Raw genomic sequence first — 15,020 nt, 5'->3', positions numbered from 1 at the left:
TCCTCAGCCCAGCTGTACTATGTGTCTCCAGGGCTCTCTAGTTTTGAGTTTATTTCAGAAGGAAGGCCCCTCCCCCACCCCCACCATCATTATCATCAAGGCCACCTTGCAACATCTCATTATTGTTCTCACCCTGAACAAGACAGGCTGCCCTGACTGTCTGGGGATCTAGGTTATAAAGTCCTGAGGAAAAGGCAATAACTATTCAGCAAGACCTGAGGGCACCCAAGAAATGGCTTCTTCTTCCACTGCTCATGTCCAGTGAGAAAGGTAAGGAACACTACAGGGCTAGAAGTCATCAAACAAGAATGGTGCACTACACAGACACACATGAAAAGGAGAGCGAGTTACAATCTACATTCACTGACTGCGTAGGGAATGGCTTTAGAATGAGGACATTGTCTGGACCTAAATTTTCTCTATCTAATGTAAAATGAAAAAAAAAAAATCCCCAAACGAAGCCCAACACATGGTTTCCCTAATTACCACCAGTATGAATGCATCCGGGGCTGTAGCACAGGAGGAGCTCCTGTGGGGGCTGCCAGGGCGGCATGAGTATCGGCAGACAGGCACCTTGTTACTCTGCCTCGTGCCCCGACCCAGCGACAGAGCTCCAGGCACTCAAAACTCATTAAATGAACAAAGGAATGAAAGCCACCAACAAACTTGTGACCTTGGCAATCACCAACTACAGGGGTCCCTCCACTCTAAATGGGTTCCGGTACCCCCACTGTACCTACAGCTCCCTCTGCAGTGATGTGATGTGGCACCCTTCCCCAGCCCCAGGGAAGCTCCCTTTGCTGGCACAGGGAACAACCATTCCCCGGCAATCTTTTTATATGTTTATTTTTTAAATATTTATTTATTTATTTATTTATTTATTTTTAAAGATTTATTTATTTCTTTGTCAGAGACTGAAAGAGAGAGCACACAAGCAGGGGGAGAGGCAGGCAGAGGGAGAGAGAGAAGCAGGCTCCCTGCTGAGCAGGGAGCCTGATGTGGAACTCGATCCCAGGACTCTGGGATCATGACCTGAGCCAAAGGCAGACGCCTAACCGACTGAGCCACCCAGGTGCCCCAACATTTATTTATTTATTTGAGAGAAGAGAAAGGGCAGGGGGAGGGGCAAAGGGAGAGGGAGAGAGAGAGACTCTCAAGCAGACTCTTTGCTGAGCGTGGAGCCCAACAGGGGGCTTGATCTCACAAACTTGAGATCATGACCTGAGCCAAAATCTAGAGTGGGGTGCTTAACCAACTGAGCCACCCAGGAGCCCCACTCATTCCCCAGCAATCCTGGTCTAAGCCAGGAAGACCATCTGAAAGGACTGCATACCTTCGGCACACCTTGTGGGGCAAGCCCAGCATCTCCTCTGGATAGAAGCCTTCGCCACAGGCTGGCACACATTTCCAGTCTTGGAAGTGGAAGTTTGCTGCACAGTGAATACATTCTTCTCTGCTGGGCCCTGGTGGGGGTACAGGACAGAAGCAGATGTCAGGGACGGCCTGCCCACGACCATGTTCCGGGCCTGGCACGGTGCCCTGGGGACCTGGGGAATGGTCCAGATGCCGCACGTCCAGCACTGCAGCTAGGGTTCCTAGCTGCCCACTTTCTGCCTGCCCCAGGCCATCCTCACCCACGTCCCCATTTCACAGGGAGGGACGTGGAGACATGAGCTAGGCTCAGCATAATTCCCACCATCTGGGCCATATCTGATGGCCCCGACTCCAAACGTTTCCTTGCCAAGAGCCCTTGGTCTTGCTTCTTTTTGCTGGTGGCAGCCCTGTATAGCTTAAAGTGTGTCTGTACCAAACAGAGACCTACTGCAAGTGCGGAATCCGTAACACACTGGATTCCAAATGCATGAAAAAGTGCTGATCTTTTATGTTCATTATTTGTTGAAATGATAATATCTTAGGGACACTGGGTTAAATGAGATACGCTATTAGCCTTATTTCTGCCTGTTTCTCTAGGAAATGTAACATTGTATCAGTGGCTCACATTGGCGGCTCGCCTATTTCTCTGGGATGAATGACCGTGTGGAAGTGGGAAAAGTGAAGGAAGAGATTTTGGGGGGATGGTGTAGATGGGCAGTCGGTGTGGACAACCAGGCCATTTCTGACCACAGAGAGCAAACAACTAAGGGCTTACGGAGTGGGGAGTGGCAACCCCAAGAGACCAAAGCTCAGAAGGACGGACCAAGAGTCCAGAGGGAGAACCTGCAGCTCAACCCAAGTGGACTCATCAGCCTGCGGCAGACGTTGGTCCAGAATGTAGAAACTGCTATCCGCCTGTCCGTCTGTCAGTCACTCATTTAACAACCAGTAAGCTCCAGAGTCTACTCTGTGCCAAATGTTGCTGAGGAGCCCCTGATGGGGTGTCAGAGGCAGTGAGGTGGTCCCTGGCTGATAGCTTAGGGAGTTGAACATGGGGAGGAAGTCATCTTAGATGCTTCTGGTGATCACAGTCCCTTGTGATCCCTTCCTCCTCTAATTCTGCTGTGGTCTTTGGTCGAGGCCTGGCAGCTAAGGCAGTGACCTCTGGCTCTTTTCCTGGGGTGGCTCCTGGACTTAGAAGGGGCCTCTTGGCTGTGTCAAGGGAAGACCCCCTTACAGACAGGGGTCTGCTGCGTGGTCCCACTGGCCCCAAGTTTCAGTGCTCTGGCAGCTGGTTTCATCGCTCAGAACCACCTGGAAGGGAATTCTGAGCTCATCCAGCATTGAGAGTGGGATGCAGAAGCAGGAGCCTTTGGGGGGGTGGTGGTTTCCATAATGAACACCACCCACCCACCCACAGTGTTCACATGGGATGTCCTCCTTCCTTCACCACAATGCCCTGCAGACATGTAGGGTTTCTGTCCAGTTATATTATGTCATTCTAGATGGAAGACTGCTCCTGTGCTCTGCCTCCCCCCCCCATCACTTATCTTTAGGGAGCATCTGGCATTGGCCATTTGGCCCTTGGAAGCCCAGGGCCTCAGGAGCTGTGCGGTCCCTGTTGGGGCCTCCCCTGCTGAACACTGTTACCCACATTCTCCTGCCTTAGTCACTAGGGTCCTTGATGCCTAAGGAGCTTCTATGGTGGGAGAGAACACTCATTTGTGTTTGTGTAGTTGTCCTTGACCAACAGGATTTGGGGCACCAACCCCCCATGATGTCAAAAATCTGCATATAACTTTGGATTCCCCCAAAACTTAACTACTAAGTACCTACTGTTGGCCAGAAGCCTTTCTGATAACATAAACAATTACCACATATTGTGTACATTATACATATTATATACCGCATTCTTAGAATAAATTTAGCCACACAAAGAAAATGTTATTAAGAAAATCATAAGGAAGAGAAAATATATTTACTCTACTGTATGTATTGAAAAAAAAAATCAGTGTCTACGTGGACCCATGCAGGTCAAACCCACATTGTTCAAGGGTCAATTGTATTTATTTATTTATTTTTAAAGATTTTATTTATTTATTTGAGAGAGAGAGAGAGAGAGCCTGAGAGGGGAGAAGGTCAGAGGGAGAAGCAGACTCCCCATGGAGCTGGGAGCCCGACACGGGACTCGATCCCGGGACTCCGGGATCATGACCTGAGCCGAAGGCAGTTGCCCAACCAACTGAGCCACCCAGGTGCCCCACGGGTCAATTGTATTTAGTTAAAAGTTCAATTTACTAAACTTTAAAGGGAATGAAGCACACTCAGAGGGGGAAGAGGAAGAAGTTCTGGCAATGGATGGTGGAGAGGAACGATGTGAATGTACTTAATACCACGGAAGCGTACACTTAAAGACGGTTAAGATGGCAAACTTGATAAGGGTAGTTTGCCGCAATAATAAAAAAGCTGATTAAACACCAATTTTCAGGACTGACCATTTTCACAATTACCACAATCTATGAACTTTAGAACCCAAAGTCTCTTAAGGATTCTATGCAGTCACAAGTCTCTGCAGGCTTCAAACACTTGAAAAGCACCCCCAGATCCTCACCCTAAGATCCGGTTTGCTTACTCGGGACCCAATATATCATTTGTGGGGTCTACTACAAAGTGAACACATCGGGTCCTTGTTCCAAACGCAGGCAAAATGTGCCATTAAGGGTATAACACATAACATGCTTTCCTTGCTTCTGCAATCTCTCTCTCCAGCTGTCATGGAGCTGGGATCTGCTGTTTCATGCCCTTCTCCCTTGGGCTTGAGGAAGGGATGCCCATGAGTGGGGGCTGACCCTCACACGGACCTGAGGCACCACCCCTCAACTTGTCATGCATATGCTTTGCCAGCTGCGCAGTCCTGACCAATGGGCCATGTCCCAACTGGGAACAAGCTGAGCCAGGCACCTCCCTGTCCTCTGGGTCCCCTACAGCAACCCACAGCTGGCAGGCAACCCTAAGGGGTCACATCCTCTGTACCAGGACTCTGGGTATTTGCACCAGGAATGGGCAAGAGGCTTGTCCAAATGCGCTGGGGCACTGCCAGCCCTGGATGGAGACAAATGACACCATGTCCCACCCTGCACTTGTCCCTGACCACAACCCTCCCCAAGACTTAGGCCTCTGTATCAGGGAGGGCAGCAGCGATCACTGAGTTGGGGCAGGGAGGGGAAGGCTAGGTGGGCCCGGGGCCTCCAGGGGGAGGGGAGATGACAGCTGAGAACAGCAACTTCCAGACACAGACTCACATTTGACAGGGAGCAAAGAAATCTCTAGACCACTCAGAGTAGAGAAGCAGGTCCTCTCCCAAGCAGCTGCCAGGGATTGGATGCCGGAATCTTAGGAGCTTAGAAAGAAGCCAGGCAGGCAGGCACATGCAGGCAGAGAGACACCCCCCTTCCCACCACCAGACAGCCTTAGCCCTGCACGCCATTGAATTCAATGCCTGAAGGGACAGAGAAGTCACCCTGTTGAGATGAGAGAAACTATGAGCATCTCTACAAAGCTGTTTGCCAACAGGCAGTCTGGGGACGCGGAGAAAGAAAAGTAAATCGAATTATTGAAATCAAAAGCGGTGTAAAGGCACGTTTCTGAATTTTATGGATTACGGGTGACTATGAAATTTCAATAAGTGACATCGGCAATGCTCCTTAATCAACCTGGGCTAAATGAGGAGACAAAGAAAACAAAGAATAAACATGAGAGCAAAAAAATAAGAGAGCAAATGGGTAGGAAAAAAAGCTGAACTGCGGGGGTCGGGTGGGGGGTGGAGGATACTTCCCCATGCCGAGCTCCCGCTGCGGTGGGGTTGTCCCCGGAGGATACATCCCCTGTAGGCTTCGGGGTGCTGGCCTTGATCATAGCCCAGCTTCTTGTGGCACATCCACACCTGGAGAGCACAGCTGATGCCCACATGGGGCTCACGTGGCTGCTGGGGCGTGCGGCACGGGTGGGAGGTGGGGGCTGTGCCGCTCCTGCTAAGGGCCGGGTCGGGAGGAGAAGACTTAACCTGAAGTGTATCCGAGCCCACAAACTCATAATGCACTTCAACATCTAGTGCAAATAACTCTACAACAGAAAACCCCATAAAACGAACCCATTCTCGGCTCTTCTGCATAAAAACAGTGCCGGGGAGACATCTGTGCTATCATCTTTGTGGGGAATTATAATACACATAAAGTTGTTTATAGAAGCCTTTTCCTCTTTGAATAAAACGTTCAAAATAAGAGAAGCTAGGTACCAGGAAGGCAGGCTGTGTTTTGAGAAAGCCTCCTTCGCTTTCTGCCCCTCTTCTCTGAAGCTTTATAGTCTTGCCTTTCCAAGGGTAGGGCCGGGCCCCAGGCAAAGAGCAGTTCCTGAGGGCTTAGCATCCCTCCCCAGCCCCCAGAGCATCCACAGCCTGGCTGGGCTTCTCATGCCGGGAGACCCTGGCTAGCTCACTCAAAGTGAGGTCTTACGGGTTTTCTTTATTTTGAATTTTTAAAATAGCGAAGGAAAGGAACAGAACATCAAATTTCCCATAGTAACCATTTCTAAGGGTATGGTTCAGTGGCATGAAATACCGTCCCCACCATCCATCTCCAGAACTCTTTCAACTCCTCCAGCTGAAACTCTGTACCCATTAAACACTAATTTCCCCCTCTTCTCCCAACCCCATCCTCTGCAAGGGTCCCTGTGATTGAATGTTGCAATAGCCAGCGAAGCCCAGGAGTCTTAGGGTTTTCCTAGCTTCGAGACAGTTCACCCAGAGTCAGTGACCCAGGCTCCAACCGTCTGGCATAGCGAAATCGAGGCCCCTGCAGGCGGTGAACTCACCCACACAGGTCTGGCAGGTGTGATGGCATTCCCCACATCTGATTAGCTCAGAATCAAAGTAGGTGCCCCGTTCACAGTCTGGAATGCAGCTGCCCCGTGCAAAGCTGTTGAAAGAAGAAAAAAAAAAGTGTGTTTTCATATCCCTCCCGAAATTTTTTTTTTTTTAAGATTTTATTTCTTTATTTGACAGATAGAGAGATCCCAGGTAGGCAGAGGCAGGCAGAGAGAAAAGGAGAAGCAGGCTTCCTGCTGAGCAGAGAGCCCGATGTGATGCGGGGCTGGATTCCAGGACCCTGAGAGCATCACCTGGGCCAAAGGCAGCCGCTTAACCATCTGAGCCACCCAGGCGCCCCCCGCTTCCAAAATTCTAATGAAATTACAATCTCTCAATCGCCTTTCATGAGAGGAAAGGAAAGTTGCTAAAGCATGGCTCTTTGTGCCACTTGAGGTTCCAAGCTAATGAAAACAGGGAAAGGGTGGTCTGAAGCCGGAGGGAGGTCCCCCAGGAAGGGATGCCCCAGAGCCCCACCCCTCCCCTGCCGGAAGCCCCAGGCTCCTTCCCCAAATCCCTGGGGCTGAATCCCTGGGCTCTCTCTTGGTCTGTGATGGCTCATGAACCAAACTGGAAGCCAAACCTGGAGAGGAGAAAGTGAGCTTGTGTGGGTCCCCCCCGGTGGCTGGCTGGCTCAGTCTGGCCGGTCCCAGCCCGCCATGGCAAAGTGTGAGTGCTGATGATGTGTGCCTTGGGGTGGCGGTGGCCAGACGGGTTTTGAGAGCCCGACCCACTCCTGCCTCTGCCTTGCTTGAAACCTTCGGTGCCTCGTGAGGATCTGCACATAAAATCCACTCCTGGGACTGGACAGGCCCCACCTGATACGGTTCCTGCCTCCCTGTCTGACCTCGTCATGCAGCCAAGTGTGTGGATTCTAGAACTGTCTCTCGAGCTGGACTGCCCACTCTGGGACCCTGCCCTGGTCACTTCCTAGCTCTGCCACCATGACCCGGGGTAAGCCAGCATCGGCTGTCCCCTCACCTGTCTCTTCTCCTATGCACTGGGACAGGCTTGGCTTAAATTAAATGAGCCAAGGCTCGCGAGACCTGCCACGGCTGTCTGGCACACAGTAGTGTGTCTGCTATGGGGATTTCCTCACTTCGCAAGATTACACTGTGTTGGATGTGCACATTGTAAGCTGTGTGCCACCAGGCACAGGGGACAAGGGCTCTGGCGTATTGGCGAGATTCAGAGAATCCTATGTTTCGTGGGGAGAAGCCAAGGGGTCCGGAAGCCTCCCCGCATCCACGGCGGGTGCCCACTCCGGGACTCCAGGGCGCCCGAGACTGGCAGTTAAATCAAGTGCTTAGTAACTGAAGACTCCCCTCGAACGCTTCCTGCATTTATCCCCTAAAGAGATGGATGGCCGCGAATCAGCAGCTCAGTGGCTCTCACCGCTTTAACGTGACAGCGATGATTTGAAGCCACAGCTTAAAAGGATATTGGGCAATAAAAGGAAGCTTCTGTGGATTATGGCTGATGATGTTTCCCGAGTTTGCGTGTCCCTCTGAATGCTTGTCATGGCAGGAACCGCTGCTTCCGTCCGTGTGGTTCCTCCTTGGCAGGGACTTTCTGTCCGTGACCCTGTTCCTTACCTGAGCAGCTGACCTCCTCTTTCCCACAGGACCCAGAAGCCAGCTCCCTGGGACTCCTCCAGTGCTCCCAAGGCAGGAAGCAAGTTCTGATGAATTGGACCCACAGAGCCTCCCCCGCAGCCCCCAACCGCTGACACCTGCCTGGGTGTCAGCCCAGCCCAGGTGGGAGATGATTAGAATAGCTCCCTGTTCCAGGCCCCCCAGCTGTGGCCACCAGCTCAATGCCACCTCTCCCTTTGGGGACCTCCTTCCTTGACCACTTCATCCTTCCACTGTTAATCCTGCCTCGTCCGCCTAACACGTTTATAGGACCACAGGTGTGATGTGTGACTCTGGGGGTCCTGTTTCCCTTTCCTCTCCCCAGACTCCTGGGAGCTTAGGCCGTGGACCCTCTTCTCTCCTGATCTTCCTCTCCCTGATCTGGAAGAGTAAGGGCAGGCTAAGGGAAACCTCATGAAGGCAGCACTTCCTAGGCGAACAGTTTCCCCAGTGAGTAAAACGGGAGCAGTATTATCAATATCCTAGGGGTGTGTGTGTGGCTCAATCAGTTAAGCATCTGCCTTTGGCTCAGGTCCTGATCTCAGGGTCTTGGGATTGCAAGGCCCACATCATGCTCCCTGCTCAGCAGGGAGCCTGCTTCTCCCTCTGCTCCTCCCCCTGCTTATCCTCTCTCTCTTTCTCTCTCAAACAAATAAGTAAAATCTTAAAAAAAATAATACCCACATCCTAGGTTGCTATGAAGATTTAAATGAGGCATTATTGGTGACAGCACCTGGAACAAGGGCTTGTAAAATTTTTCTTATCAGTACCTACTCCAGAAACATTCAGCTCTACTGATGAATCCCAGTCCTGGCAACACCCTCCTCACCTGGGAGCCTGTTAGAAATGCCTAGCCCAGGGCTCTGCTGGGAGCTGCTAGGCCAGAATCTGCATTTTAATGGGAACCCCCGTGATTCCTTGGCCATACTGCAGCGGGGGAAGCACTGATACCCCCGCGATCCTTCCCTTTCTTCCATAACATGCAGACCCTGGTTCTTCTAGTCCCTGGACTATGGGAGTGTTTACAGCACAGTTTCCAACGGAATGTTTCCTAAGCTAGACAGTAACTTGGAGGAACAGGTAATGTCTATTTGGTTGCATTCAATGGGCTAAACAAACCTTTCAATAGATTCCAATAAAAATCATTAACTCAGGGACGCCTGGGTGGCTCAGTTGGTTAAGCAGCTGCCTTCGGCTCAGGTCATGATCCCAGCGTCCTGGGATCGAGTCCCACATCGGGCTCCTTGCTTGGCGGGGAGCCTGCTTCTCCCTCTGCCTCTGCCTGCCATTCTGTCTGCCTGTGCTCGTTCTCTCTCCCTCTCTCTCTGACAAATAAATAAAATCTTTAAAAAAAAAGAAAGAAAAAAATCATTAACTCAGCAAAATGTTTTTACAGCAGATGTGTGCTGAGCTTGGTGGGAGAGGGAAAACCAGGAATCTAAAAAAGCATCCTCCGGAGGCAAGCTCCCAGAGCAGGAAGGAGATACCAGAGCTGGGAAAAAAAAAGAAAGAGAGAGAGAAAAGGCAGAGAATGGAGAGGAGGGAGGGTGGGCTTCGCAATGCCCCCCAAGCCCTTGACCAGACTGGGAGAGGCATGGGAGTGGATACCCTTACTGGTGCCTAAAGATGGGAGCTCCTTACCTTTCCAGCAGCCAGTCCACTTTATATGGTAGGGTTGCCCTCACCAGTTCCCCAAGTACTGCATAAAAGGTAGAGATTTTACCTTTCCCCTAACTTTTTACTTTATTATTTTATTTTATGTATTTTTTAAATAATTCTATTTATTTATTTGGAGAGAGAGAGAGAGTGAGCACAAGCAGCCAGAGGGTCAGAGGCAGAGGGAGAAGCAGGCTTCCAGCTGAGCAGGGAGTCCCATGCGGGGCTCCCTCCCAGGACCCCGGGATCGGGATCATGACCTGAACCAGAAGGCAGATGCTTAACCCACAGAGCCACCCCGGCGCCCCCTAACTTTCTGTTTTTAAACATCGGTCTCCAAGTGGAACTCTGGTTCCTACAGACTCAGAATCTTTACCTTGAAGGGCTTTGGGCCTCTGCTTTTATCTTCTAGGAAAAAGTTGCTTAAACTTGGTCAGCCAGTGACAGAAACAAACAACAAAAAAGCATAGACACTCTGTTTCTGACACTCAGGTCTGAAGGGACGGGCTTACCTGAATCCTTCTTTACACACAGTACATTTTTCTGGTTCATCGATGCACTTTTTACAGCTTGGGTGGCATTTAAGGCAATGCTTCTGACCTGGAGAAAAAGAAGATGAGGAGAAGAGAAGAAGCAGAGACGTGAATCAATCCTGGGTAAAGAAGACTCTGGCATTTCAAAGCGGGCTTGGTAGAACAGCGTGTCCCCGGTGTCAGCCCCCAGGAGCGGTGATGGAGTGATCAAACAGCCAGAGGCCATGTCCACACCGCAGGCCCCCGTGTGGGATCACAGGTCTCTCTCCTCTCCCTTCTGGAGTAAATTAAAGCTCTTGCACAACCTCGAGGCTTCAGAGGAGGCGGGGGGGGGGGGGTGTGCAAAAATGACAGAGTTGGAGCCTAAAGAGGCCTCAGAGCTGCCCTCTGGTGCCTTCATAGGGGACCTTATCAAAAACTTGGTAGTTACAAAGACTCAGACATACATCTAGGACACCCAGCACACCTCCTGGGGAAATGCTGGGTCACGGCAAACCCCAGGAGCGTTTGCCTGTTCTGATCGGGTCTTGTCTTCCGGCGCCTCATCATCGCCACCTGGCGTCTGGGCCTGGAAGCTCAGGGCTGCTTGCTACACGTCTGTGCCTCTTCCTGGGGCCTCACAGGGGGCATTACACACATGCAGCAGGTGTTCAGGGAGGACGCTGGGTCAACGAGGGTGGCTCATTCTTGCCTTGGGAGCAGGGTGGGGATGGAGGAACCTATACCTGGAAAACGGGTCTGGCTGGCAGCCCAGGGCAGGTGTTTGCAAAGGCTGTGAAATGCATCTTGCAAGAGAATGGCTTTTCCCTCTAAAGGGATTCTGGTTCTTGGATGGCTTTAGGTCTATAAAGACTTCCTGGCTCCTTCCCTAGAGGAAGAACCGTCATGCCATCACAAACCCGATCAATGATCCCTCCCACATAGCAAGGGCCTCTGTGGGAAGGTTTTGACCTACACAAATCGACAACATCAAAACAGTAGCTTCTTTGAACTTGAGAACTATCCTCCGTCTGCTTAACCCAGACCCTGTCTTTTGCCTCTTCTGGGGTGACGTGCATTGGTGAAACCCTGGCATGGGAACATGGGAACCTGGGCCTCAGGGCCCCGCCCATCCACCCACCTTCCTGGGCCTGGTGGAATGGCAGGACACCTGGTTTTGTGGCTCTGAGTTCAAGTCCCACCTGTGCCATTACTAGTTGTGGGCCTGGTGCCACCTCTCAGCTTTGTTCCCCCATCTGCAAGACCAGGAAAGCATCACCTCCCTCTTAGGGGTGTGGCCACTGCCTGTAAGATGGGCCACAAAGACTAACCCACCTCTTCTGAGCCCAATTAACGCTGGCCAGGAGGCTCCTCTTTGTTTTGGAAGGACTGAAAACCTTCCGCCCGTACTCGAATCCTGATTTCAACTCAGCAGCTCTTCCTAGCAAGGGCTTTTTCCCAATGTCAACTACCAGGTCCATAAGCTGGTGCCAGATTCCCTGGGGAAATTCTCCCAGGAGAGGGGACCCCAGCCCAGGGTGGGGGGTCAGTGGGGAAGGACTGACTCATCATTCCTGTGCACACAGATATGCACTTACTTTCATCAGCATAAAATCCAGCAGGACAGAATGTCACACAGGTGTTCATCTCCTGATGGTGATAGAACCCGCGGCGGCAGGACAGGCACTGGGTTGGGCTCCTGCCCGAGCAGGTCTCACACCCCTTGTAGCACCGGCGACAGCGTCTTGCTGTTGCGTCCCCAAAGTAGCCCAGAGGGCACACGCTCACGCACTTCCTGTGGGAACAGGAGCCACAGAGGACATTACCCACCCGACCCCACCACCACCCTGCAAGTCTGCGGCCTGCTGGGTCCTGCTAAGGCAGAGCGCCTAGCTGGAGAGGAAATTCTAGCTGTCCCTCCACCCCACAAGTCAGCAAAACTAAGAGGGAAACAAAGGCCTCGGGGTGAAGGTTAAACCCTGAATGCCCATGGACTTGGCGAGCCCAGCAGAGAGGTCCCTAAGTACGCAGGAGAGGGTCCTGGACTTGGATCAGAACCTAGGAAGGCTTGCCTTTCAGTCTCCCCAGAAGAGGCGTTCAATGGCACCTGGGCGATGGCATTTGACTTTTGCAATTTTTAGCTCTGGCGCAACCTCACCACCCTCCCTTGGGGAGCTAGCCTCACGGGCAGTGAGCAAAGACAGCAAGCAGGCTCACTGCCTTTGCCTGGTGCAGGGTGAGTGTGTCTGCATCTGGGAGCTCGAGGAGCCCATGCAAGTCACGCCCATAGCCCTGCATGGCTGCTGACTGGACCCTCGGGGGGTGGGAGCTCCCCAGACCTGGCCTGTGGTGCTTTTTGAACAGTACTGGCTTCTAAAATGACATTTGTCTCTAGTTCCCAAGCGGTCAGCCTTGGTCCACTCAGTCTCCCATTTCTGTTTAACAAAATGGCTAGAAGATGGTTTATGAGCACAGATACCTTAAGGCCACATACCCTATGATTTCTCTGCGTGGGCATGAATTACTTGTGTGATGAGGACTAGAAGTTACTAAAACTTATACAATTCCAAAGTAGTCAATCTCCATGGGATTTCCTTTTTGCGGGGAGATGGTATGACATGACATCATAAGGAGGGTACGAGGCTATGGGGGGACTAAGAGCACAGCCGGAAACAGGTCACCTTGGTGGCTTTCTGAGGGGCTCCAGGACATGCAGTCAGAAGCCCCAGCCCTTTACCTGCTGGTCTTCGCGCTCCCCAAGCTGAAGTGGACACAGTTCAAGCACTGGTCTGCTTTGGGGCCGTCACAGCCCTTGTCCCCACACTCCGGATGGCACAGACCTTAAAGAAACAAGCATTGTCTTTCACCCAGAGAGATCCCTTGTCAACACAATGCAGTCCCCTAAGAGCCTGTGTCAGGGCATCACAGCCTAGGAGGGGCGGGAGAAGCTTCCTGAGAGAGTGGTGGGGCTGCCGGGGCTGGAAAGACTGTCCATCCCAAGGCAATGGGGCTACAACTGAGAGCTGAGCCTGGCCCTGGGCTCCAGCGTCTGAGGGTCTGATGACTCCAAGGGCAGCCCAAGGAAGAGGGAGACCCATCTGGGGACCCAGATGCACGAGCCGAGCAGGGTGCGATGGCAAGAGAGAGGCTGAGGACACTGTTCTTTAGGGCACTCCCCTGCAACGGCAGTCATGATCCTGGGGCCGGCCATCTCTCCTGATTCCCATGGTGGGGGACAAAGCAACGCAGGATGGGGCGCCAAGGGCATGAAGGAAGCTGCCACCAGGCAGTGATGATGGGAAGGGAATTAAGCAAGAAGGGTGGAGGAGAGGATTCCCTGCGTGCGTTGGTGGGAACAGGATGGATCTGTGAGCTCAGCGCCACGGGGTGCGGCTGACCCTCAGTGGGGAAGGGATGGGCCCTTTTCTGCAAACCTTTGCGGCTTCCCTCCCTCTTGCCCTCTGTGGTGGGCCACCCTGTCTTCCCCCATGTCCCCTGCAATCCCCGCATTCTGACCCTGGGGCCTGCGATGGAGAGCCATGCGGGGAGCTCTGTGGCCCTCCAGCAAGCCTGGAGGGAGGAAATGCTGAGTGCCCTCAGACCCGGGTGGGGCAGGTCCACAGGTCTCCTGTTCACCCGGCCTGAAGAACGTGACCACAGCATGCAAAGAACAGCACTGTGGTGGGACCCTCCACCTACCTTACCCCTGACCCCGGTCCGCCGGCTCTGGGCAATGGCTCCAGAAACCCTCCTCATGTGGGGAGGGACCCAGCAGGATATTATGAAGGCTTTTGAGTCTTTAGAAGAAAAAAAGCCTTCTGTAAGGTTCGAGTTGTTGGAAGGGGTGGGGAGCGAGTTCAGAAGCAAAGAAGAGGTGATTTGCTGGCCACCAGTGTTTTCATGGGGATGCAGGCAGAGACAAAAGTCCCCATTCTCTGCTGCCCACAATGAGTCTTTGCTGAGGTGCACAAAGCCCTCTTCATTCATCCTTAAAGGGCCTGCAGACCTTCCTAGTGTTAGACCCAGTTTATTTTGCTTCCCTCCCCGAAGGTTTACTGTTGTTGATATTTCCAAAGTTTTCATTGTGGGTCCCACTGTGAACCCCTTTCAAGGCTGCGTTCGTGCTGGGCTGGGCTGGGGAGGGCTCTGCGGTCGGTGCCCCCACTCGGCCTGCTGTGCCCAAAGCTTATCATGGAGCCTACCCTCACCCACGCCCCTCCTTCGCCAGCTCCAGACTGCTGGGTTTCTTGTGCAGTCAATTCTCCTTTGATTTGATTCCTGCCCACCTTCTTCCAGGTCATTCACGGGGGAGAGCCTCAGAAAGCCTTGCTTCCTGCTGCCTTGTTTTCTATGACCCACAGCGCTGAGTACACAGAGGAACTGGATTCCTGGGCTCTGCCCTTCCCACCTAGTCCCTCCTGCAGTGGTCCCGAGGATACTACCTTTAGGACCACAGTGATTTCTCCCCCCAGAAATCCAAGGGAACCAGCAGGTCTGTCTTGCTTGATAAAGTAAACAATGTCTTCAGTCTTAAGGACATTGGCGGGGGACAGGGAGGAGAAAGAACGATTTTCTCACTCTATCCTGGCATGGGAGACAGGAGCCCCGGGAGGTGGGACTGGATTAGGGTTGTTTGTTGCTATATTCCCAGCACCTAGAAAGGTGTGTGGCATAGGGCAGGTACCCAATCGGTATCAGCTGAGTGGCTAAAGGGTAAGAGAATGGATAACAGAAGAATAGGTGGAGGGGCGCCTGGGTGGCTCGTGGGTTGGGCCTCTGCCTTCAGCTCAGGTCGTGGTCTCAGGGTCCTGGGATTGAGTCCCGCATTGGACTCTCTGCTCAGCGGGGAGCCTGCTTCCCCTTCTCTCTGCCTGCCTCTCTGCCTACTTGTGATCTCTCTCTGTCAAATAAATTTAGAAAGAA

General features: G+C 52.4%; 1 protein-coding gene across 3 annotated transcripts in view; it reads right to left on the bottom strand.

The window, feature by feature from the left end:
• The window catches only part of LOC111152599 (proprotein convertase subtilisin/kexin type 6), a 181,789-nt gene that overhangs the window by 6,644 nt on the left and 160,125 nt on the right, over positions 1-15,020 (bottom strand). For all 3 annotated transcript variants that reach the window (XM_022511117.1, XM_022511116.1, XM_022511118.1), the window contains 5 exons: positions 12,835-12,937; positions 11,696-11,892; positions 10,098-10,185; positions 6,244-6,347; positions 1,334-1,463 (listed from right to left, as the gene is read on the bottom strand). In XM_022511117.1, coding sequence (XP_022366825.1) covers positions 1,334-1,463; positions 6,244-6,347; positions 10,098-10,185; positions 11,696-11,892; positions 12,835-12,937 — 622 coding nt within the window. The remainder of the gene's footprint in view (positions 1-1,333; positions 1,464-6,243; positions 6,348-10,097; positions 10,186-11,695; positions 11,893-12,834; positions 12,938-15,020) is intronic.

Source organism: Enhydra lutris, unplaced genomic scaffold (genome assembly GCF_002288905.1).
Source record: "Enhydra lutris kenyoni isolate GAN:26980312 unplaced genomic scaffold, ASM228890v2 scaffoldscaffold29, whole genome shotgun sequence".
Lineage (NCBI taxonomy): Eukaryota > Metazoa > Chordata > Mammalia > Carnivora > Mustelidae > Enhydra > Enhydra lutris.
The sequence above is the reverse complement of the archived record's forward strand: the minus strand, read 5'-3'. Positions and strand labels throughout refer to the sequence as shown.